Source organism: Nannobrachium achirus, assembly GCF_963921795.1.
Source record: "Nannobrachium achirus genome assembly, chromosome: 21".
NCBI classification, from domain to species: domain Eukaryota; kingdom Metazoa; phylum Chordata; class Actinopteri; order Myctophiformes; family Myctophidae; genus Nannobrachium; species Nannobrachium achirus.
The window spans coordinates 30,965,352-30,992,633 of NC_137828.1; the positions used below are offsets into that span (position 1 = coordinate 30,965,352).

Here is a 27,282-nt window from a genome sequence, read left to right on the forward strand (position 1 = left end):
GACCTTATTCCCCATGGGTTTTCGGATCAAGGGGGCCCTGATCAAAGGGGCCCGGGTCTGTTGTCTTTGCGCGATTTAAGCGCAAACTACAATGATTAGCCCTAATATATTGGAAATTACTAAATACATATAATATCCTAGTATGAATTTATGTAGATATGGGCGCATTGGGCGTATATCTTTATTTAGGCCTATTAAAAACAAAATTTATTTTCGCCACTAGGGGGGGCCCTTGGGTTTTTAAAACCCAAAAACCCTGTCAAATTACGCTTGTGATTCCCAGGTTCCACAGGTCAGCTGCACAGGTGCAATGCATTTGTGGCACGTTTACTAACATGCCAAGTTTAGCTGCACTTGAACAACCGTTCCAGGCTGCCATATCCAGCCCAAGAAACCGTAGAAATGGGGGGAAAATAGAATGTACTTCTTCAAATAAATGTATCATGCCTGTTGCTAAGGTATGGCAACATGACTGGTGTCTTGCATGCGCGCGAAGGCGTGTGTGCAAGACACCAGTCATGTTGCCATACCTTAGCTTTTTTCTGATCTGACGCCACTGCTGTATTGTATTCAGCACTATCTTTTCTCTAGTGGGGATACAGGAGAGTGTTGCACCTTCAACTCCCCAGAGCACTTACTCCATACAGTATGTAGCCTAGGCTATGGATTTTGGCTGTAACATACCATGAAAAGAGACAAGCGCCAAGTGTAGAAACAGCACTGCATGATCCAGGACTCAGAAACAAACCGTGACATCACATTCACCTTTGCCTCAGCAAACACCCATTCCCCCCCAGGAGATTTAAGGCCTCTTCCATGACAATACTGCAGAGGTTCTAGGAAATACTAGGAAAGTTTTGAAGCTTCTGCAAGGAGTTTTGTGCAGGAGTTATTAAAGGAGACAATCCATTGCCCTTTGAATGCTTTCTTTACTGACATATAGTAGACAGTTGGAAAGCTGAGGCGGAGACCAGCAGACATACTGTAAGCAAGGCTCTTTCGCCTAGCGCTGTAACCTTCTACAACAATGGTGACGTGAACTGTATTACTGAGAGTTGACAACCTAGACTTCTGAATAACCTTTGTACACCTCTCACCATGGAAAAGGGCACGGAACAGACGCATTTCCAGACAACCTCACACTGATAAGAGCCAGTATGTACGCACAGGTGCTCATTAGATGCAATGTGAAAGTGGTCACAGCACTCACGTGTAAAAATGCACCCCATCAAACTTTCAGATGCTTTGTTTCCTTCCAGTACTGATCTCTTTAACCCATTTAGGCCTAGACTTATTTAATGCTTAAACTATTGAAAAATGGCAGATACAAGCTCACAAGCTTGTAGATCTGCTATTTTGAAGAAGAAAAAAAAAACATAATTTTTGAAAATATCTTTTTAAAAGCAAACATTTGTAACTCAAATATTTTCTTCATGGGTGGTCCCTGAAACTACAAATGTTAAGATGGGGGGGGGGGGGGGGGGGGGGGGGTCGGTGGCCAAATACATGTAATTTCGGGGGTCCTTGACATGAAAACGTTTGAAAACCACTGATTTAGAAGAAGGATTTAGAAGAAATGTATAGATTCGGGTCAAAAATATTCAAAGACTAATAAAGAGAAATAAATAGCAGATCGGTGACGCGCTGTGAGCTTTGTATCTGCTACTTAAAGCATAAATAATGGTTAAAGTGGTTAAAATCTGTTGTGTGTGTAAACAATTATAGCGATTCTCAAAGAAGTTGAGAATCGCTACAGAGCCACAGAGGGAGCGCTCCTTTCGATCACGGCACCAGAGCCTGCTTGATCTCGCAGCTGTATGCCCTCAAAGCTAATTTATTCTCCACCTCGCGATGGAACAGCAGACCTCAATGTGAGCTTGCATGTCAGCAGTTCTCGGCGCACAATACAGTTGCAGGGTGAAGTATATGTCTCACTAGGAGCGCATCACCGTCCAACACACAGAGGAGGTTGAAAGAACAGAAAACCAACGCTCAACATCTGGCACCTGCGCGTGCAGTCTCAATGTTTGTAAACAAGAAATCCATCCACAACTACCTAAAATCAAAGTATTTCTTGCCAGAGGGTCTGTAACATCCAGTACCAAGCACCTGTTAGCCCACAGCGGCTAATGATATCTGGCAAAAGTCCTGGAGGGGAACGAACGTGCCTACGGTAATATGAATCCTGAAAGATAAACAATGTGTGGACACAAACATGTTTTGAATTCCGGACTTTAACTTGTAACAGTATTTCTATATTGCAGTGTTGATACTTTTACTTGAGTAAAAGTATGTGAGCACTTTTTACACCACTGAGTATAAGTACAGTAGGAAGTAAATGTACTTCCACCACTGTAAACACGCACTCTGCATCCTTTTAAATACATACACAGTGAGGCAGGTGGACACTATTACAGAGATTGAGGCAGAGTTACTACACTTACTTGGGAGTTCAGCATGCGAAATTAAGAATAATCACAGTACAAAGCACAGCTGGACTGGGCACGGACCAGAATTAGAGAGACAGGGAGAAAGAGGCCGACAGAGAGACAGAGAGGGACAATGGGAGAGACAGGGAGACAGCGAGAAACAGAGAGAGACAGAGAGAGAGAGAGAGAGAGAGAGAGAGAGAGAGAGAGAGAGAGAGAGAGAGAGAGAGAGACACAGGGAGAGAGAGAGAGGGAGAGAGACACTCACACACACAAACACACAGAGAGACAGAGACACACAGGGAGAAAGAGACACAGAGAAAGAGACAGACCATGACACACACCCACACACCAGGTCACAGACCTCTGTGAAGTTGGCACCCCATATGATGAAAACATAATAAAAAATGGTGTCATTCTTTAGTGCTGGATTTGTGTTGAATTGTGCCGTACATTTTATAATTTGTGCTGGTATCACTTTTTAGTTTAGTCTACATAATACCACTGTCCTGCTCCTATGTTCTATTAAGCACTGCTGCTCTCCATCGCCCTCTGTAAGCCACACCACTGTAATGCTGATAAATCTGCTAATTCATAACCATATAAATATTTATATATAAATATATATAAAAACACAATTGATGACTTCAACGGCACAAATTAGAGCACATCCAGCACTAAAGAATGAGACCTTTTCCCCGATTTGGAGCCAAAAAATTGGGGGTGCAGCAAGGCTCAGCAAACGTATAACTTAAAATATCTAAGAAATGATACCAGCACAAATTATAAAATGTACGGCACAATTCAGCACAAATCCAGCACTAAAGAATGACACCATTTTTATATATGTTTTCATCATAATGGGATGCCAACTTCACACAGACACTCATACAAACAGAGACACGCGCTCAGGCAGAAAATGCAATGTCTGCTGCACACGCGCGGTGTTCATCCTATCAGGTCTCTGCAGGGTGTCCAGGCTAATAAAGTAGCTTTGATGATGGGAGAAGTGTGTTATGTGTGCGTGCTTGCGTGCGTGCGTGCATGCGTGCGTGCGTGCGTGCGTGTGGGCGTGCGTGCGTGCGGGCGTGCGTGCGTGCGTGCGTGCGTGCGCGATTGAATTAAACATGCCTTGTGTATGTGAGGGAGCAGAGACAGATGGCACATAAAACCAAACTCCATCACATTGTTGCATTTTGCAGGGGTCTTTACTTCAAATTTTACAACACAAAACATTAACAAAATATCCTGTTCTGATCGTTGCCAAAGCCTTGTGAAAACAATTTGTCATTAAACGCAGTGCAACAGCACACGTCTCGCTTCCCTGCGGAGGGCCGCGATGGAGAAAAAGAAAACGAATCTGAGCGATACATCTCAGCAGCTTAAGATGCATTCAGGCGCTTGCATGTGCCATAAGTATGCGATAAGGTCTTGCTGCTTGGTCATTATGGCGTATATGGACACGCCAGGCTGATAATTCCCCTCGACGGCCCGGGTAATAAATACAATTAATAATTTGACTCAAAACTAAAAACAAAATGAAGTATTTCCTTGTTTACAGACGGCTGAAAGTGTTCCACAAGTGTTGCGCTCGCGGGGCGCCTTGGAAAACAAGGAAGTGCTGATCAAATAAATCCATTTTCTGTTACTACGTCGTCTATTTCTCGCCTCAAATGTGTTTAAAAACATTCTTGAGAGCAACGTTTAGTTGTAAATGACGCTGTGTGTTTGTTTACATGGCTGACATGTTGGATACGGTACTAAATTCACCCAGCGCATCCTGACTGCACCAGGTGCTCTGAGCCGTTGATGAGCAGCGGTGAATTATAGAGCGGAGCGGTCACTGTACGCCTATAATTCACCGCTGATTTTAGAGCTCGACCAATCAAAATCAAGCATTCAACCAAGCCGGGTAATAATGCACCAATTATTACAGCCCTAAATGAAAGGAAACACATACGCCTTTGATCAGAGTAAACAGGTAGCAATAATGGCAATTAAAGCAAGTCATCCAAATGAAGTCTTCCCTGACAAAAAAATAGTAAATAAATAAAAAACCAAGGTGTCGGTGTGCAGTCTTGCATGTGTAATCAGGGGCGTCACAAGGGGTAGGAAAGTGGGACTGAGTTACCAGGGCCCAAGGTGGAGGGGCCCTAGTAACTTTAGCTATTGAAAAATAGCAGATATACAAGCTCACAGTGCTGCGAGCTTGTAGATCTGCTATTTTTGAAAAGTCGTGAAAATGTGTGCAAATCTTTGAATATGTATTTTTTAAGCGGACATTTGTAACTCAGATTTTGCATCCGGGGGGGTCCCTGGAACTAAATATTTTGAGATGGGGTCCGTGGCCAAATTCATATCATTTTGGGGGTCCTTCACATGAAAAAGTTTGAGCATCACTGACATGGAAACATGCGTTTCTAGCACACTTTTTTCACAATTTTTCAAAAATAGCAGATCTACAAGCCTGCAGCGCGGTAGTGCCGCGCTGTGAGCTTGTATATCTGCTATTTTTCAATAGTTAACATTCATGGGGGGCCCGCACGCAGTGAATCCTTGTACCCAGGGCCCAGAATTTGGTGTGACGCCCCTGTGTGTAATTACAACCGCTGACGGCAGAGACAGAGGCAATTAAGTCTAACTCACATTGTCGGGACTTGGGAGGCAAGGAGCCAGTGAGATGGTTGGGTTGAGATTGTTGAGTTTGGGTGTGTCTTTGAGGGAGAGAGCTTTACGTACAAACACTCGTAGTGCGAGTGTTTGTATGTAAAGCGAGTCTCGCAATGTATGTGAGGGGGAGACGGTGACGGGACTGGACAGAGACAGACACCAGTGGTGGACAAAGTACTCAAAACTAGTACTTGAGTCAAAGTATAGAAGAAGATACTCCTGGTCAAACATTACTCTAAGTGAAAGTTACTCTGTGAAATGTGTACTTGAGTTAAAGTGCACAGTACTCAAGTACTGTAATTCAAGGGTCTTCAACAGGGGTTCCGGGACCCCTAGGGGGTCCTCAGAGTTACTACAGGGGGTCCTCCAAATCGTTGTGTGATAGAAACTTTTTTACCCCCCTTTTTTATATTAACCACTTGAACCCTAGCGTCCATATTCAGAGAACTTTAGACAAAAATAGCAGATCTACAAGCTCACAACATCAGAGGGAAAGGTCAAGTTTATTAAGTATTGACGGTTCAAGTGGTTAAATATCTGAAAACACAAATTGACATATACAAAATACACTGACGATTGTGCTGTCAAACAATGAAACTATATGGAATCTATGCAAAAGTTGTGGGGGTCCCTGCTTCATCTCTCTCTCAAAAAAGGGATCCTTGGCCTGAAAACGTTGAAGACCCCTGGTGCAAATGTTGCTGTCTGTCTACCACTAGAGGACACAGACGGAGAGAACGAACCCTGTTCAAACCTCTATAATGTGTCAGTTCCTTGTCTGTAATCCAAGCTAGTCTCCCCCAACACGACAGAAATACACAAAACAAATAGTCCCTAACGTCTCCTTCTCACTGAGGCCCCACACTTGCACCACAGCCAACCTGGGAAAGCTCTAAGCCCCCCCATTGCTGACAGATGGACAGACTGGCTTTCCCTCATGGAGAAGGGAATATGGATACTGTATTCCCTTCACGCTCAACACTGGGGGGGGTTCCAGTCCAGACACACTGGAATGGAGTCTCAGAATTGGGTTCCAGAAAGCATGCCCTGAATTCTCTGCATGTTTCACTGTGGATAATGGCGACAGCATGGTGACAGAACCGAGACAGCTGCTCGCAGGTGTGTGTGTGTGTGTGTGTGTGTGTGTGTGTGTGTGTGTGTGTGTGTGTGTGTGTGTGTGTGTGTGTGTGTGTGTGTGTGTGTGTGTGCACGTGAGCGTGTATAATGTTTGGATGCGTGTGTTGCATGTGTGAACAGAAAGTTTTAGGGTGGAGGATCAAATGATACGGTGCTACTGTTTAACTACTGCTGTATGGGTGGCCAGTCTTTTTAAACTGGTGTTTTGCAGCCACAAACGTATCATTGGATCGTTATCACCTGTTATACAGTATATACTACTGTATATACCCTGGGTTGCCTGGCTTTTGTGTGGGGTGTTTTGTAAGGCCGCCAGTGATGCTGCCGGTGCTTTCTTTAAGATTACTATGGCTCATTACGCTGTCTGTGGGCCGAGCTCTTTCATCTGAATGTGATTTCGGTTGCTAAAAGCTGTCAGCATGCCTTTGTTTACAGCCTATATAATCCCTTTGGTGGAGAAATACTCACTCTTTGTTTTATTTAAGACAAAGCATCAGTAGTACAATATAAAGACTGTTACAAGTAAAAGGCCTGCTTTCAGCGCCCACACCCTAGGTGGGGTTGGCGATAGGGCCTTTCTTTCTGTGTGGAGTTTACATGTTCTCCCCGTGTCTCCTAGGGTAGATACCCTCACAAAAACATGCAGTAATCCTGGTCTCTATACTGCTTCCCCTTGGCCAGCCAGGGTGCCTGATGGAGGAGAAAGGAACTGGTTGGAATAACGTGTTCCTTCCACGTGCTACGTCCAAACCAGGGAAATCCCCAATGTCAGGTGAAAAGAAGCAACTTGGACTACTCATGCAGAAGGAATTATGAGGTCAGTCTGTTGTCTCCCCAGGCGCGGCAGAGGGAGAGCAGAGCCCAGGATTACATAGGCAATTGGCACTGGGAGTAAATGGGGTACAAAATCGTGGGATAAAAATTATATTTAAAAAAAAGGCCTGCTTTCAAAATCTGACTTGAAAAAAATGCAAAAGTAAAAAAGTAAAAAAAAAAAAAATCTTTTGAAAATAGCGGATCTTCTGTTCTGTATGCAAGCTTGCAACACGTCGCAAGACTTAAGCAGTTACAGTATGTATGTTTTGTGATAATAATCTTAATCTACACCAAACTAAAAGTAGTGGAGTAAAAAGTACAATATTTACCTCTGAGATGTACTGTATTGGAGTATAACGTTTTGAAAAAGGGATATACTGTACTCAAGTGAAGTAAAAGTACCTCAAAATTGTACTCAACAGCACTGTATAATCCCACACACACACACACACACACACACACACACACACACACACACACACACACACACACACACACACACACACACACACACACACACACACACACACACACACACACACACGCAAACTGTACATATATATACTTTAGGTCATACATACCACTTCGAATGTCACGTCTAAAAGGGTGGACACCACCCAAACAATTTTTAGCAGTGCTCCGAAAGGACCCTGACCCATATTCGAGAGGGATCTAAGTAGGGAGTCCAACGGCGATGTGCATTCCTTTATTTTATTTATAACAGAGCTGTTTGGAATAGCAGCAGGATAGCATGCACCATCATGTCCTTCTGTCAGTAATCAGTGTGTCTTCATTGCCATCGCACAGCACCACCACGGCCTTGCATCATCCAGGCTTATGCATGAAACATTTAGGCAGGAAATAAACCTGATTGTGTGTGCGACTGTGCGTGCGTGTGTGTGTGTGTGTGTGTGTGTGTGTGGGGTAATAAATATACTCTACTATGGTAATAAAGACTCAATTGTCAGTCTCTAAACACACGTCACTCAACAGAGACTGAGGACAATCTCCCAGCTTTTGCGGCTGAAACTGAGTGGAAACAACAATTAGACGCTGAACAACACCTCTTGCCAGGGTGTCTGTAACATTCAGTACCAAGCAGATGTTTACTCACTGCGGCTAATGAATATCTGGCAAAGTCCTGCAGGGGAACACAGGTGGCTACAGCAATATGAATCCTTGACAGGCAAACGTTGTTGTATGAACGCACATGTACAGTACTGTACACGCACACATTCAAACACATGCACAAAAAGCAATTTGACACATAAACACGCACCCATGAGTCATGACTGGTTTCAAATGCACACACTGTCACAGTTAGCGAGGCGGGTGCTAGTATAGAGAACAAGATTCAAGGCCTTTCGCTTGCGAGTTCAGCAAGAAACAAGGAACAGGTACAGTTACAGAACACATACCAGGCTGGCACGAACAGTGTTGGGGTAACACGTTACAAGTAATGCCTTTACTGTAAACAGATTACTTTTTTTGAGGAATGGAGTAACCCAATGCATTCACTTTACAGTTAACACTTGGCCGCCATTGACTCGAAAGCAGTTATCCTTGGTGAAGCCCAGCAACTAGGAAGTAAGAACATAGGCAGCAACGAGAGAGAGTAAAAAAAATATATGTTTTGGTGGTCCTTCATATTTGAGTGGTGACAGGATTGGTTTCCAAAGGAGTAGTAGCAGCAACTACGGTACCTTGCATTTCTACATTCCAAGATCAATCGGTAGTCAGAGATATCCGATCGTCTGGATTTTGAGTAAAATTATTGAGGGGATTTTGGAGGGCTGGATGTCATTTCTTCATCATCATCATCATCATCGTTGTTATCACCATCATTATCATCATGGACCACTCATAACTGCCCTCCACTTAAGCAATTTTAGCCTATTTTGATTAAATAACAGCAAGAGGGTAAATATCAGACAGACAGACAGACAGACACGTACCTGTCCACAGCCAGGACACTCGTTGCCGTTCTCGCAGGTCCTGCGTCGTGCCTGGATGCCACCTCCACACGGTACCGTGCAGCGTTCCCACGCCGACCAGGCTGACCAATAGATGTGGGGCGGACAGGGCAGGTGCTCATTACAGTACCTGGGAAGGACAGGTGCCACAGGAGGTGAGTGCAGTGTGTGTGCGTGCACATGTGTGCGTGTAAGTCTATTGAGTCTGTGTGTTTATATGAGTTGATCTGATACTAGGGTGCGAGGACGTGAACAGTCAGTACATGTCTGCTGCATGGAAAACTACTACGCAGTCTCAAAGCTACCAGCAACAGACTGCAAAAAAGCTTCTTTCCACGAACAATCAAGGCACATGAACAAACTGTCAAGAACGAATATACGAATATACTAACCGGTTGCACATAGAACATACTGTGAAGATGTTTACAAAAAGTTATGTACAGTAGTAGCAACTACTGGAAAAATGCTGTTGGTGTATACAATATGCCAAACTTTATGCACATGTACATTTGAAGATCCTCTTTTATTTTTCTCTTCGCTCTTTTGCCTTTTGCAATCTCAAATCTTTCTGTGTCTTTATTATTATTATTATCCTTTTAATTTTTTTTTGTTCTGTTGTTTGCTGTTATTATATTGTTTGCTGTTATACCACTGCATTGTCTGAAGTTTTACTCTTATGTACCTGTACAAAAGACGTAACAATAAAGTACAACCTTGAACCTTGTCTACAATAAGTGACAGCTTCATTTGCCTACGTCACAGAGAGCTGAAATTATACATGAGGTGCACTCAATGCCTCAGGACATGGTTTTGTCCTGGTATTGGAGCAAGCGACTCCACTTTATTCATCTATTTACTCATCTATTTTATGTTCCCTTTCAACGGCAGAGAAAATGGCACGTCCCGAAAACGCAAATCATCGATTGAATCCTGCCACCAGTAAAACACCACGCCATATGTCTGCACGCGGTGCAAATGGCCAAAGTAATTGAGATCTAAACGCGCATGAAAAGCACATCTATGGACTCTTCATCATCTCGCGGATCTTAATGAGCGCCCATATGTATTTTGCGCAATTTATTGACACAGTCCATGAAAAAGCCATCCAGACACATGTATCATCTCTAATTGCAACGTTTATGAGACATTTACTGCACTGTCTCCAGTGCTTAATTACTCAAGCCCTCATTACAGGATGAGGGCTTGCTATTGCTGGTCTTATTAGAGCAGTATATAGTTTACTTCATAACTTTAACACGTGCTATAAAAAGTCTTTATTGCTTTCTTTGTTTCGTTTGGTGCATCGTTGCACTTTGATGAGAACACGCGTCATGTTTGTGATGGAAAAAGATCTTTCATAACCCACCTCTGGAGATGTGGTGGGGGTTTATATCGCACCACACAGTAAAAACCTCAGAGTTGAAGTAACACTGAGGATTTTGTTGTGTGCTACCCAAACGATCTGGGACCTATTATAGCAAATCAGATACAGAATTTGTGTGTACTCTGGACATTGAAGCCATAGCACAGCATAGTCCCTTCTATAGGATGGGACGATACGACAATTTCATATCACAATTTCAGTCACACTCGGGTGACTGAAAAAATCACTTCCACTCTGACTGCATTTATCAGTTAAATTGACAGATAAATTCTCTCCCTTTTGGCCCAGGAGAGCAACACCTCCTCCCCTGCTGCCAGCGGGGGTTCTATTGTCTTCCAAATGTGAATTAGCATTTCAATTGACATCTCAAATGGGGAGAGCAAAAGGTGTGAAATTCTCTCCTTGCTTCTGGGAGGGGGAGGAATGGGTGAGACCTGTCTTTATGATGGATAACTAACTTAGGAAACGTTTCAGAAGGGGGAAAAAAACAAGAACATATGTCTTGAGTATTTAAGAAAAGTCATGGAAGGTGACATTTCTGAGACCTTCATGGGGAGAGTTATTGCACTTTGCGATCTCAAAATCGGTCAAAATGACCTGTAGTCACCCGTGTCTTAAGGGCCCTTCAGATGAGCAGCGGTTGCCGTGGGGTCTCCCGCTAGGATCAGCGGCGGCCGCGCCGCGGTGAGACACAAACACACGCAGCGCTGTATTTCACAAAGTTGAACACAATCCATCTCTCGCCGCCCGCGTGCGCAATCTGCGCATGCACGAACGAGCACGCTCGCGGGGATTTCGCGGGACTGCGCCCGCTCGCCTTGCCGCCTCTAAACTTCTCCACGCGGCCGAAATAGCCGCCCGCCTCCCATTGAAAAAGAATTACTAGGAGGCGGTGACCGCGTATCGTCTGGAGGGCCCTTTATTGTGACAAAAAGAAATCACGATTCACGATATTATCGCGATAATCAAAATACATTATCCTGGGGTGGAACATTTGCCAAAAAAATTGCAGATCTACAAGCTTACAGTGTGTTGCGGCGCGTTGTGAGCTTGTAGAGCTGCTATTTTTTCTAATTATTTTCGTTTTTTTAAGTGAAACGAAAATGTTTAAGTCTGTCTGTTGGGTTTATAAATATCAAATCAAAGAAACGTATCCATGACGGATCCATGTTATGACGGAAAAGGTGAAAACCTATCGCTTACCGATCAATATTCAGGGAAAATACTAGAGTTCTGAACTCACTGTCATAGGAACACAGATGGCTCAGCCCCAGACCCAGTATAGATTGGCCTTTATGTTTAGTGAAACATTTCCTTTATTTCCTGGGAAGTGTCGCTAATTACTTGCTATAGGCTGAGTAAGCAGAGAGTCGTATCTCAGTGTTCTTCAGGGAATGCCAACAGAAGGTCTTTAAACGCGAGCACTTACCAGACAGATTTGAGCCAACAGCATCCCCTCTTATAGTCCATTTCAGAGCATTTGTTTTGCTTTAAAAAAAATAAGAAACGGTACCTACCGCAAGTAGTCAGTGCTAAAGTTAGGGAAAGACTAGGGGGCTGATACACGGAGACAGAAGGCTACGAGAGGAGATAGACATTTTGGCCATCAACTTGAGTGTACGTGTGAGTGTGAGTGTGTGTGTGTGTGTGTGTGTGTGTGTGTGTGTGTGTGTGTGTGTGTGTGTGTGTGTGTGTGTGTGTGTGTGTGTGCGTGAGTGAGTGAGTGTGTGTGCATGCATGTGTGCGTGCGTGCGTGTGTCACAACTTGCACTTTGGAGTGGAAAAAGTACTCACATTTTGTACTTAAGTAAAAGTATCAATACTGCACTGTAGATGTACTACGTTACAAGTAAAAGTCCAGAATTCAAAAAGTACTTGAGTAAAAGTATGAAAGTATTGGCATCAAAATGTATGTAAAAAGTACAAAATGTTTGAAAATAGCAGATCTACAAGCTCATAACTCGTCGCATCGCAACACGCTGTCAGCTTGTAGATCGGCTATTTTCAAATAGCCTAGGTATGAAATAGGGCTAAAGTGGTTTATGTATGTTTCATAATATTATAATTTATACCTGCAAAGCAACTAGTAACTAAAGTTTATAGCAGATTAAAAGTACAATATTTGGATCCGAGATGTAGTGGAGTAGGAGTAAAAGTACTGGAAATGGGAAACACTCAAGTAGAGTACAGATACCTCAAAAAAATACTCAAGTACAGTAAGTAAATATACTTAGTTACTTTACAACACTGGCACTTTCAGTGGCCAACTAGTCATAGTTGTAACCACGGCCAACTGGCATCAGTGCTTGATGCACAAAAGTGTCCGAAAAAAGCTTTACTACGGGAGCTGAACAACACTGAAAGTATAGCCCTGTGGCACAGCGAAAAAATAAAAATAAAAAACACTTTCAAAACATTAAAGGACAACACACACGCTTTGTTAAAGTGCCAGTGTCTTTCATCCCTTGGGATTACAGCTTGTACATACTGTAGGCGTCATCCATTCAATACGTGATAGACTGGCACGCTGCCATTTTAGCAAAGTTTGCACGTTGCACCAATTCCTTTAATGTTTCGCCAGGGCTTTTTTGTTTTTGTTTTGTTGGTGTGTTCACATTAAACAGATGGCTGGAGCTTTTTGAACACCTTTAATGTGCAGGTTTGAAATCCAACGACGTTCCCCCATTTATCAGAGCTTTGACCTTATTTACACTTTAAACGCGCGCGCACGCACGCACGCACGCACGCACGCACGCACGCACGCACGCACGCACGCACTCTCCCCCCTCAGGCTGACAGAGCATAATTCATCCGGTAACACATTTTCTCTCTTTCCCACACACAACACACACACACTGACCGACTGACTGTCTGTCTGTCTGTCTGTCTGTCTGTCTGACTGACTGACTGACTGACTGACTGACTGACTGACTGACTGACTGACTGACTGACTGACTGACTGTCTGTCTGTCTGTCTGTCTGTCTGTCTGTCTGTCTGTCTGTCTGTCTGTCTGTCTGTCTGTCTGTCTGACTGACTGACTGACTGACTGACTGACTGACTGACTGACCGATGGAGTGGGGGAAATTGTCTTGTGCCGTAAATATATTTATGCTATAAAAGGGAGGAGACAACAGTGCTGTCTCCACTGGACCAGCACAGAAATGACAGTTTTCCTGGTATGCTGGACCAAACTGCTGTCAGTGAATCATCACCAACATCACAGGAGACAGCGATGCCCAGATGGGTCTTTTGGAATGTACTGTAGCAGCACATTCAGCTGATCAGCACTAGTGGAGAAGAAGTGCCATGAAGATCAATTTCTACTTGATATACTTACTGTATACTGTATATATATTGGGCAACAAAGTAGCAAATTCGTATCTGAACTTGAGCAGAATATGCTTTTGATTGAAACAGGTCGGGTGCAGATTGGTCATCGTTCCCCCTATAGAGTTCCCACTAAGACCAGCTTTTGGCTGGTCTTAGTGCAGAGTTGAGGTGTGCCAGACCACACCTCATTTTAGGACCAACACACCCACCAGCGCTAAATAGGCACATGATATGATCATTTGATATTTAGACAACGTGTATGACAGCAAAGTGTACAGTATGAAGGAAACCTGTGCCCATTCATGAACTAGGATTACCATGTGCGCTTCCGCTAGCGCCACATCACCCCGGTGAGAAAATAGGGTCCTCGAGTGTGAAAAAAATAAATAAATCACATTCATAATTGCTCCTAAATGATCTCTAACACTTTCTGAAAATCTGCATACACCACCTGCTGCAGAGTATGTAGAGTGCCATACGCACCTTCTCGTATCAGATTCTCCTTTCAAAAATAGCTTTTTATGCTTACTGTACATGCCTTGATACAGTGCTCATGGCCCCTGGGCTGATTACTTTGTCTGGTTGTTTTTAAAAGAATTAGTTTGTAGTGTTCACCTCTCCTCTTGTACGGTGTATCTCAGAGCCACTAGGACTTTTCTTCAGAAAGAAAATAACAACAAATAAAGACAGAAGAATAAGACTAACAAACTGAGGCAAAACGTGAGAGAAATTGATTGGAGAGCCTCAGAACTGGATGAAACAGAAAGTTGGTCCTCAAAGGCCATAGCTAATTATTTACCTATCTTTGATGCTGTTTTTATTTTTCACACAGGTACAAAAAGCCAAATTCTTCTGAAGACTTAATCTTGTGAGGTCCGATCTACAAGCTCACAACGCGTCGCACCGCGATGCGTTGTGAGCTTGTAGATCGGCTATTTTCAAATAGCCTTGGTATAAAACTAGTAATTAAAGTTCTCAAATAAATGTACTGGAGTAAAAGTACAATATTTGGATCCAAAATGTAGTGGAGTAGGAGTAAAAGTATTGGAAACTGAAAATACTCAAGTAAAGTATAAATACCTCAAAATTTTACTTAAGTACAGTACTTGAGTAAATGTACTTAGTTACTTTACACCACTGCTTTCTTTCTTTCTTCCTGCCTTCCTTTCTCCTCCCGCACAACAAAGCATGTTTTTTGCGCGCTCCTCCTCCTCCAGCGGGAGGTGTATAAATAACACCAGCGTGGCGTCGCGGTAGCACTGACATCCCACAGACCACAGGAGGAATGCACGGCTTCATTAAGACGTGCCAGTCTTTGTTAAATTAAATGGCCATTGATTGTGAACCGCACACAGCTTGCCGCAGTTTCATTTTCACTACGATTTTCCTCGTCTTTTCAGACGTCACTGTCCTTGAGGCTCAGTTTCATAGGAGTGGTAAGTGTAAAATACGTCCCAGCTTGACATTCCCTTCACGTGTGTTCAGCTCATAGTATGGCTAATATTGGCTATACCTCTCTTTTTACTTGCATTATTTCACTGAAGGAACTTGGAGGCTGCATTAGAAACCTCACAATAATGTAAACACGTGATTATTCTAGGCCAATGCTTCAAAAATGTTGACTATGGGCCTGCGTGAAAGCCAGATAATTACCCCGACATCAGACTCAACCCATCTAATTGGGCGACGCAAAGTTGGACTGAAGCGATTATAAAAAATCACACCCGTGTGAAGTGGAGCTGTGTGTGTGTGTGTGTGTGTGTGTGTGTGTGTGTGTGGATCATGTGTACCGATTTTTGTGACATTTGAAGAAAATATGTAGGAAAAGGAGCAAAAAGTGTGTTTTGGAGAAAATTCAAGATGGCGGAAAATCTATCATGGCGCAAATGGGCGTGGCCTATATGGGGAGATGCGTCATGACCCAAGGAATCCAGGGAAAATTTTTTTTTTATTTTCCGACCTACGGTTCAAGAGTTACAGGCCAAAACGTAAAGTGGGGTGTTATGGCGCCACCATGCGGCCAAATGACACAATTATTTTTTATTTAATCCTTGAAATCATTATGAACCTCCTCTCCAAGTCTTGAAACTCTAGCCCCTATGGTTTGCGAGAGACAAATAATTGAATGTGAGTTTTTGCGATTCCCATTATAAGTCAATGGGGAAAATTAATTCACTAATAAATTAATATCAATTAAACTATTGAACCTTTCTCTTAGCAAGTTACTAGCCCACGATTCCCGAGTAAGCCGGTCGATTTGACATATGGCGCGAGTGTGTGGTGGCAAAACTGTGGGACTAGTAGCGTGCCGAAGTTTAGGAAGTTCAGGCTACATACACACAGACACACACACAGACACACAGACAGACACACAGACCCACACAGCCACGTATAGGGAGCCTGTGCTTCACACAGCTCCAAAAACTACGCAAACAAAACAAGCAAAATGAAGAAATCACCCTTCCTTGACTGAAAGTAGCAAATTACAGTGTGAAATGGCATTTGGTCACTCGCGCACACATGTATTGCATACACACACTGAATCATTCTGTGCATTATAATGTGTATGTTTGTGTGTGCATGTGTACCGTAGCACTTGCCTACCCTCGATGAGGCTTATGCAAAGGCTAAAATGTAACTTAGATAGCATTTTATATACCGTAAACTGATGCCAGGTCTTTGCATCCTATAGTGTGTATACTGTAGCTTGACCGTTTCTCTGTCTGTCTGTCTGTCTATAACACCTGACACTGTGGTTCCCCTGACACATCACAGTGACATCATAGGTGACATCACAGTGATGTCATACTCAGAGAAGAGATCTCCATATATGGGCATAAAAGGCTGACACATCACTGTAACATCACAGGTGACATCACTAGGGATGGGTACCTTTGAATCGATACGATACTTTTTTCGATACCTGGGAATCGATACAATACCTTTTTCGATACCATTTAGATACTTTTTATTTATTATTATTATTACTAGAAGCTTGGCCACCCGAAGGGCGGCCGAGCGTCTAGTTGGCGCCCTGGCCAACTCGGGAACAATGTAAATAGGGGATGAATGCCCCGCCCTTTAATGCAAACCCCATTATACCTGTTGTCATAGGATCTGTTTTGACCATCTGTTTGCGTGTGTCCATTTATGCCCATATATGGGGATATCTATCTGTCTACGTCCATTTTATGTCCATATATGGAGATCTCTGTAGGACCCGTTTTGACCATCTGTTTGCCTGTGTCCATTTATGCCCATATATGGAGTTATCTGTCTGTCTGCGTCCATTTTATGCCCATATATGGAGATCTCTGTAGGACCTGTATTGACCATCTGTTTGCCTGTGTCCATTTATGCTCATATATGGAGATATCTGTATCTGTCTATCTGCATCCATTTCATGCCCATTATGGAGATCTCTGTATCTGTCTGTGCCTCCGACTGTGTTGCAGACACAGTGCTGGTTCCCCCTTTAATGCAAACCCCATTATACCTGTTGTCATAGGACCCGTTTTGACCATCTGTTTGCCTGTGTCCATTTATGCTCATATATGGAGATATCTGTATCTGTCTGTCTGCATCCATTGTATGCCCATAAATGGAGATCTATGCAGACACAGTGCCGGTTCCGGAAAACCCTGATGTCAGACATCAGAATCCGAACCTGTCGTGCTGGTTCCAGAAACAATCAGCTCCGCATAAGGAGATTCCGAACGTTTTTCACCGGTTTCGGAAAACCGCGCGTCGGGTCGGGTCGAGGCCCGGCACTGCACTCCGTGCCGCGGAGGGGAACGCACGTGCCGAATCTGAAGCCGGTGGGACGAACGGTTCTCGAGATACGCGGATTACAGACACACAGACAGACACGCACGCAGAGACTTCTCGCATTTATAGATAGATTATAATTATTATTTGCTTTTTTCTATGGGCTATTTTACACACCACAATAGGTTATTAAGCCAGTCATTCAGCCATTTTAGTGCAGACGTTGGAGAATCATCATAATAATAAACATTATAGGCTATTGTCGGCTATTTTCACAGTAGGCTAATGAGTGTAGCCTACTAAAGCAGTCATTCAACTTTCAGTAGCCCAACTGTTACAGATGCGACCGGCCAGGGGTGTGTTCAAGAGTATCGAAACAAGGTATCGTTCGTTTTTACCTGAACCGATACTCGATAGTATCGACGTCATGCGATCGATACCATTAAAAGTATCGCTGACGATACCCAACCCTAGACATCACAGTGATGTCAGATACTCAGAGCAGGGATCTCCATATATGGGCATAAAAGGGATCTCCCTATATGGGCATGAAAGCTTTGTATGTATGGTGTCAGACGACAGAATCCATATATGGCCAAGACAGATGCCCAAGACAGATGGTGTCTTATTGGTTCTACTGTTAGACTGACGATAGTTTCTACCTACGTTTTGAGATGGCATATTTCTATGCATTTGATGTATTACCTTGTGCTGTCCGTGCGTGCGTTAGTGCGTTAGTGCGTTAGTGCGTGTGTGCATGCGCGTGTGAGGTACACAAGTGTGTATACATAAGTAGGGCTGTCACGATATGACATTTTACATGACGATTAATTGTCACTCAAATAATTGGCGATTAACGATTTAATTGTGTTTTTGTCGTTGACAATTACATTTCTGTTTGGCTTTTAGGCTTTGAAGTTGTACATGGCAGATATGACACATAACCTAAATATACAAAGAAATTACTGACATATTTGACAACTTACTACTTAAAAAATAACTTTGATAGTGGAAATAGCCGATCTACAAGCTCACAACGCGTCGCGATGCGACGCGTTGTGAGCTTGTAGATCTGCTATTTCCACTATTTCGGACATTTTTCAACAGTCACGATTATGACGATTATGACAAAATAATTGCGATAATGTCAAATAATCACGATTAGGCGATTATGTAATAATTGTGACAGCCCTATACATAAGGTGTGCTGTAGCATACCTCTCCTCGCGGTTCTGGCCTACACACACTCGCCCGCCGTGGCGCGGGGTCGGGTTGCTGCACGAGCGCTGCCGCACCTGGAAGCCGATGCCACAGCTGGTGCTGCAGGGGGACCAGGACGTCCAGGGGGTCCACGCTCCATTCCTACACACACACACACACACACACACACACACACACACACACACACACACACACACACACACACACACACACACACACACACACACACACACACACACACACACACACACACACACACACGTCATGCACGCTGTAGTACTGTTTCCCAAACCAGTGGTTCTCAACCTTTTCAGGACGCGACCCCCGAAATAATCCTATTTTAACCCCCACCCTACGAGCGTTAAGAGTTGAGGCATGACATTTTGTATAACAGGGTTCTATTGTGAAAACAGCAGATCTACATGCTCACAATGCCTTTTCTGCCTCTAATATTTGACAATTTGGCCAACGCTTCATTTGTCATTTTAGAGGTATTAAAAAGTCCTTAAATTGTCACTTTAGAAATGTACAGATACCCTCTATACACTTTATGTTGGTTTGTTTACTGTTGAGTGGGAAAACAATGTTGCACATTAAGTCATCTGGGGACCAGACCCACAGGTTGAGAAATACTGGCCTATCGCAACCACACTAATGACAGTCTCTGGTCGTGGTTACCTGGAACAGTTGGCGACCTCCACGCTGATCCCGAGGCACTGCTGGCCACCGCACTGCGGGGCGGGGTTGTCGCAGGCTCGCGTCCGGCACAGACAGGAGCCCCCCGCACTGCCTCCGTCGCTGTGGCTGCAGGCCGCCCAGCCGGACCAGGCACCGAAACCCCCATCCACCGTCACGTTACGAACCTGTCGGCAGCAACAACCACACAAAAAAATTAACATAGGTCACGCCAGCAAAATATGGGTGAATCAATGTTGAAATATGGTTCGGCAGAAATGTTGAAATTATACAGAAAGCGCTAGGCCTTTTACATGTCTAATCAATGTTTGCTTTTCAACCATACCTGACACTATATCAATGTTGATTCAACCATCATCTAAATTTGAGCATCACTGATTCAAAGTTGGCATTTCAATCATTAAATTCGACCACAATGCAATGTTGAATCAATTACATCTTTTCAACATTCAAGGTTGATCCACCATCAATATTCAACCTTAACCAAAAATCTATCTTTTTGACCCTAATTAAACATTGACCCTAATTCAACAATGATTTAACATCTTTTGCTATCTGGGGCATAAACGCAAGGGAAATAATAGCAGAAACGAAAAAGCTCTGCAGAAAGACGCTCAATGCGAAGAGAAAGGGAATAATCTAGAAGAACACGTATTATCATGGGGTGATAAATAGAAAGTGATAACCTGTGTGGGCACGTGGCCTGTATATGAGAAGAGGCACATTTCAGGGCAATTTAAAAGCCAAAGGACACCTTCACAACAGGAGAGGCGGGCGCAAAATCATCATCTGCTTTGGCAGAGGCAGAAATACGTTATGCCCTTCGCTCTTATTGGTAATTGAACCCTGCCGTGCATCCAAATTAGGATGCTAGACTAAGGCAGACAGCATTTGCATTAAAAGGGGCCTCTGCCTAGAAAGCAAGCGACTAGAAAGAGACAGCCGACAGCACGTCTCACTTTCCCCGAGCCAATATACTTCTGTGGTTGAGATAAGGAACTGCGTAATTTCATTTAATGACATGAAGAGAAGCGAAAGCAGAGAGGTACAGACACAGTGATATCACGCTACAATGAGGGATAAATTGATTCTGATAGGACTCACACACTCGCACACTCCTTTGTTCCATGTACATCAACGGGGAAATCATTTCATATTTCATGGACAGTGTGGAATTAAAATAGACAATTCCTTCGCCGTTCACCTCTACAACATACACCAGTGTTTGCTGTTCAGAGGAACATTTCGTGCACTTGTAACAGCAGGCCGGGTTCTTTGTAAAGAAAAGAAAAAATCACACCCGTGTGAAGTGGAGCTGTGTGTGTGTGTGTGTGTGTGTGTGTGTGTGTGTGTCTGTGTGTGTGTGTGTGTGTGTGTGTGTGTGTGTGTGTGTGTGTGTGTGTGTGTGTGTGTGTGTGGATCATGTGTACCGATTTTTGTGACATTTGAAGAAAATATGTAGGAAAAGGAGGAAAAAGGGTGTTTTGGAGAAAATTCAAGATGGCGGGAAATCTATCATGGCGCAAATGGGCGTGGCCTATATGGGGAGATGCGTCATGACCCAAGGAATCCAGGGAAAAAATATTTTTAATTTTCCGACCTACGGTTCAAGAGTTACAGGCCAAAACGTAAAGTGGGGTGTTATGGCGCCACCATGCGGCCAAATGACACAATTATTTTTTATTTAATCCTTGAAATCATTATGAACCTCCTCTCCAAGTCTTGAAACTCTAGCCCCTATGGTTTGCGAGAGACAAATAATTGAATGTGAGTTTTTGCGATTCCCATTATAAGTCAATGGGGAAAATTAATTCACTAATAAATTAATATCAATTAAACTATTGAACCTTTCTCTTAGCAAGTTACTAGCCCACGATTCCCGAGTAAGCCGGTCGATTTGACATATGGCGCGAGTGTGTGGTGGCTAAACTGTGGGACTAGTAGCGTGCCGAAGTTTAGGAAGTTCAGGCTACATACACACAGACACACAGACACACAGACAGACAGACACACAGACCCACACGGCCACGTATAGGGAGCCTGTGCTTCACACAGCTCCAAAAACATATGGTGTGTAGGTAGTACCCTACCTAAGTCAAAGCCTAGACAATAAATGTACAGTAGCCAAGGCATGTTCCCATCACACCATCTCCAAAACCACAGAAAAAGCAAACCTAAGCCATTCTTGTTTATTTCCTTGCAGAGTCCAGGCTCGGATATACCAGATGGCATCTGTGAATAGACTGGTGAAGAATATCTCCTTCTGTCTGCCTATACACGACTACACTCTGCAAACTGTTATAGTGCTTATATCCTTGACTGACGTCCCACTCCAGACAAGTAAACAAAGGCACTGAAATAGCTGAGCAGCAAGATGACTTATTTTACTTCATAGCTTTTCAAGGTAGCATTCTTCTTTAACCATTTGAACCCTAGTGTACCCCAACACTACCCATTCTGGGCATGTCATAGTAGGCGAACATTCATCGGAATGCGTCACAATCAGCTTATTTCGGTGAAGAGGGGGGAAAAGAGTGGGATAGACCGCTATAGATGCTGTTCAATGTCTATCAATCTTCAACAGACCCTAGGGGGTCCCCAGAGTTCCAAATCTTTGTGTGATAGAAACCTTTTTCTCCTTTTTGGAGCTGTGTGAAGCACAGGCTCCCTATACGTGGCCGTGTGGGTCTGTCTGTGTGTCTGTGTGTGTGTCTGTATGTAGCCTGAACTTCCTAAACTTCGGCACGCTACTAGTCCCACAGTTTTGCCACCAAACACTCGCGCCATATGTCAAATCGACCGGCTTACTCGGGAATCGTGGGCTAGTAACTTGCTAAGAGAAAGGTTCAATAGTTTAATTGATATTAATTTATTAGTGAATTAATTTTCCCCATTGACTTATAATGGGAATCGCAAAAACTCACATTCAATTATTTGTCTCTCACAAACCATAGGGGCTAGAGTTTCAAGACTTGGAGAGGAGGTTCATAATGATTTCAAGGATTAAATAAAAAAAAAAATGTGTCATTTGGCCGCATGGTGGCGCCATAACACCCCACTTTACGTTTTGGCCTGTAACTCTTGAACCGTAGGTCGGAAAATTAAAAATATTTTTACCCTGGATTCCTTGGGTCATGACGCATCTCCCCATATAGGCCACGCCCATTTGCGCCATGATAGATTTTCCGCCATCTTGAATTTTCTCCAAAACACACTTTTTGCTCCTTTTCCTACATATTTTCTTCAAATGTCACAAAAATCGGTACACATGATCCACACACACACACACACACACACACACACACACACACACACACACACACACACACACAGCTCCACTTCACACGGGTGTGATTTTTTATATTAATAACCACTTGAAACCTAGCGTCCATATTCTGAGAACTTTGGCCAAAAATAGTAGATCTACAAGCTCACAACACCTTGCAGCGAGGCGTTGTGAGCTTGTAGATCGGCTGTTTTCAGCAAAGAGGTTTGGTGTAGAGGGGGGAAAAAGAGTAGACTAAGTACAGAGTGAAAGTTCAAGTTTATAAAGTATTGAAGGTTCAAGTGGTTAAATATCTGAAAACACAAATTGACATGAATCCAAAATACACTGACGATTGTGCTGCCAAACAATGAAACTATATGGAATCTATAAAAAGGTTGTGGGGCTCCCTGCTTCATCTCTCTCTCAACTAAGGCCTGAAAATGTTGAAGACCCCTGATGTATATTGTTAAAGTGGTTAAAAAGCAGGACCAATAAAATATATTTATACTATATGCTCATATTTAATCCCTTAGAGTCAGCCATACTAGTACTGACAACAAGTAACTGAATCTATTTCTCACACTGTCAACCGTTGTAATGCCATACAAGGGATTATATATACTGTAGTCAGACATGATCGAATTGCAGATATAATTGCTCAATAAATAGTCTCTCCAGGGCTAGAAGTTGATGCACGCACCAATGTTGAGAGTAACTGGTTTAGAAAATGTCTAGACACTGATTTTCTTTTAACGATGTGACAGCAAATACACATGGTGTTGTCGTTGTAGACGAGTGCCACTATGTTGTACATATTCTGGAGTACATATTCCAGTTAATTGGACCTGTCCTACACTGTATATGGAACAAGCAAACATGTCTGAGGTAAATATCAGGAGCTTATTGAAATAACCACAGGGTTGGGTTATAGGTGTTAAAGTTATACCATGTAACTTTTTTTATAAAACAAATCTTAAAATTGTCCTAACTGTTAAATCGCTAAAGTTTTAGAACCCCCACTCCGTTATTTTCAGCTTCTAAAGCCTTCTCTTTATATGTTTTCTATTATCCCTACCGGGGACCGGTTTTCGCGGAAAAATTGCGTCATCACACTACCGGCCAATCACAGCGAGGGTTATACACTGCCGGCCAATCACAGCGCATCTTGGAGTGGGGTCGCTAGGGCGGCCATATTTGTAGTCTCCCATGTGTCTCTATACTCGGGTGCACGGTGAAGCATGGGTGAAGGAGTGTATCTCCGGAATGGCTGAACGCACAGCAACCAGGCACCCCTCAAAAGATAGATCTCGGCGAGGTGGAGGCAGACGCGGGGGTGTGAGAACCGAAAAACGACCGAAAGACGCGGACGCGACCGAGGTTTGCTATAGAGCTACTGACCACAAGTTGAGCAACTTACACAGTATAGCTTTAACTACTCATCAAATGTGTATGTGTGTGTGCGCACATGGATGAGGTATGCACAGTATGCAGAAGCACACGTGCATATCAGGAGTTGACTGAAATAATCATTGGGTTGGGTTATAGGAGTCAATTACTTAACTTTATTTTTGGTTGCCTTGGACTTACACAACAGATTGTATGAGGTCTGCAGATGGCATGCCTCTCTAAGATAGTGAGAGAGAGAGAGCGAGAGAGAGAGAGAGAGAGAGTGTGTGTGTGTGTGCGTGTGTGCGTGCGTGCGTGCGTGCGTGCGTGCGTGCGTGCGTGCTTGCGTGCGTGCGTGCGTGCATGTATGCAAGCCAGTATGTGTACACACACAGACGCACACACTATATACAGCATACATATACTGTACAGTACAGTGTATGAATGTGTCTATATATACACCCAAATGCTCCGACATTGCCAGAGTTTTTGTCTGAGTTATTGCACTTGGCGACACGTCCATCAACATGTTCAGGTTACAGTACCCAGCACTGGCCGGGTTAGTGCGTGGGTGAAACAGACTCTCTCTCTCCCTCCCTCAGTCCTTCCCTCTATGCAATAAACCCAGCCTATGCTGGGTACCGAAAGCTGAACTGAGCATCAACTCAGAAAATCAGGTCTTGTTATCTATAGTATGCCTCTGAGCATTCTGATTCAACTGTACATATGTTTCTGCCAGCCCACTGCGTCTGCTGTTGCTATCCAGTTAGGTTGGGTGTATCATTCCTACTCTGGCATCCGGTTGTATATAGAAAAAGTGGTGTCAAACTTGTCGAAAATAATCTAAATGGAGTTGCATTTAGTGTGCAGTGTTCTTCCCTATTTCAATCTGTGTTAACAGATGCCATGAGGTGACGGTAGTGCCAGTCTGCCAGATAACCCTGCGAACATGAAACCACATAAAAGCATACGACAGCATTCAACGCTGGGTGGAAAATGGACGCCTGTGGAACAATTACCGTTTCATTTAGCCGCGTCGAGCTGAAATTGATAGCTATAGCAACCTCTCCCTAATACCTCTCCCAAATGTGGGTGGAGAGGAAGAGAAATGGAGGGTCTGTTTGGCTAATGAACATGCAGACAGAGGATGGATGAGTGAAGTGCCACTTGCGCTCATTCCCAGGGTGCTTTGCACTCCAGTAAAGCCAAGTTGTTCGGTCCCAAGGTGCTTTTCTTTGGGAGAATTCGTCAGATGTTGTCTGCTTTTAGAGGGGCTGTTGTTGTGCGCGTGCGTGTTAGCGTGCGGGGGGAATACAGAGCAGGCTGCAAGCTATCGGGAAAGACGACTTCAGAGCACTGTGGGTTTTCATAGCGAATGTGGGGAGAAGGGAAAAAAAGTGAGAGTGCTGGGGGAGGCAGAGCAAAGATAATTGTGTTTTTAAAGTTTCTTCTGAAGATAAAGCAAACAAGTTTGTGAAAGAGAGAGAGAGAGAGAGACAGAGAGAGAGAGAGAGAGAGAGAGAGAGAGAGAGAGCGAGAGAGAGAGAGAGAGAGAGAGAGAGAGAGAGAGAGAGAGAGAGAGAGAGAGAGAGAGAGAGAGAGAGAGAGAGAAACGTGGCCAGCCTGTACTCACGGGACACTTGGTGATGCTTTGTTCCCATTGGTTCATTCGGACGCTCTCCTCTAGTGTAGTACACTTCTTGAGCACCAGGTCCCAGCCGCAGTACGGATCCCTGGCTCCTATGCACGCTCTGGGGAAGAAGGAATGGGTTAGGGTGGAATGAGGTGAGCATCTGCTAGTTACATACAAGTTAAAAAGGCAACCTGAACCTAGAGATGTGCATAGTTGAGCCATGTTTGGCAGTAGACAAAAAAAAAAGATCACACCCAGGACCGTACCTAATATGTTCCCCAGGTTCTATGTTCCCCAGGTTCTGTTCCCCATTTACCCCCCCCAAAAAAGGTTCTATGTTCCCCAGGTTCTATGTTCCCCATTTACCCCCCAAAAAAGGTTCTATGTTCCCCGCTTATCTAAAAGTGGTCCTATGTTCCCCAGGTTCTATGTTCCCCACTTCCCCCCAAAAAAGGTTCTATGTTCCCCGCTCAATTTACAATAGGTTCTATGTTCCCCACTTATCCAAAAATGCAGGAAACATTCCTTTATAATTATTAATAACATCTCAAAACACCCAATAATGGGGAGAGATTACGAATACTAGTGGGACAGGGGGCACTAGGGACATCTGGACACCATACTTTTGTTATGTCTGGGCATCTAGACGAGTGGGCACCTGGACATCTGGGCAATAGGGACAGGTGGGCATTTGGACGAGTGGGCACATAGACGAGTGGGCACTTAGGGGTGGAGACATCTGGGCACCTGGGCAAGATGTCCCACCATTTCCTGCATTTGAGTGTGGAACATACTGTACATTTTTTGTGGGGAACATACAGTAGATCCTGTTTTCGGTGGGGTGGGGAACATAGAACCTGGGGAACATAGAACCTTTTTGGGGGGTAAGTGGGGAACATAGAACCTGGGGAACATAGGGTGGACCCTGACATAACACACACAGACAAAGCCCGGTGTAGGAGCGGGAGAGAGAGGAGAGAGTGATATGCTAGAAAACAAGTGAGAGAATTGTGACCGACAAATAAATAGTGGAAAGATGTTTGTGTTTGTGAGTGTGTATGAACAAATGTGCATGTGTGCATGCAGGCGTAATATCAGCAGCCTGAAATAATGTCTCTCTCTCACACATACACACATGGCACGCACACACAAGCGCACACGCGCACGCATACAATGTGCTGACTGATTATTCAGGTAATCTTCTGCCAAACACCGGGATTATGTTTCCGTGTTTGCCTACATTTCTGACTCAAACAAGCCTGTCATGCTGGCAAATAATGCAGTGCATGGGGGCCATTGGGGGGATAGCTGAGCCGTCCAGGTTCTCCTGCCTCTTCCATCTCCCTCCGGTGGTTTATGGAGTGCAATAAAAAGGCCTGATGTCTCCCGTTTCACGCAAAATGTGAGATTGGAGTGACAACACAATGACATATCTCGGAGCCACAGGCATCGACGCAGTGTGAAATGTAACCAAAGGTGTCCTCGCGAGCCATAACAATGAGGCGCCACGCAAACCTGCACGTGCGCTCGTACGTGAGAGGGCAACAACGCGGCTCATCCGTGCACACAG

At 43.9% G+C, this 27,282-nt stretch overlaps 1 protein-coding gene across 1 annotated transcript in view; it reads right to left on the bottom strand.

Annotated features, from left to right (window-relative positions):
* sema5a (sema domain, seven thrombospondin repeats (type 1 and type 1-like), transmembrane domain (TM) and short cytoplasmic domain, (semaphorin) 5A) overlaps positions 1-27,282 on the bottom strand; it is a gene marked incomplete at both ends in the record, with an annotated part of 185,754 nt that overhangs the window by 50,392 nt on the left and 108,080 nt on the right. The window contains 4 exons of the mRNA XM_080752100.1: positions 9,008-9,155; positions 18,727-18,870; positions 19,408-19,592; positions 25,713-25,830. Of these exons, the coding sequence (XP_080608226.1) occupies positions 9,008-9,155; positions 18,727-18,870; positions 19,408-19,592; positions 25,713-25,830 (595 nt within the window). The remainder of the gene's footprint in view (positions 1-9,007; positions 9,156-18,726; positions 18,871-19,407; positions 19,593-25,712; positions 25,831-27,282) is intronic.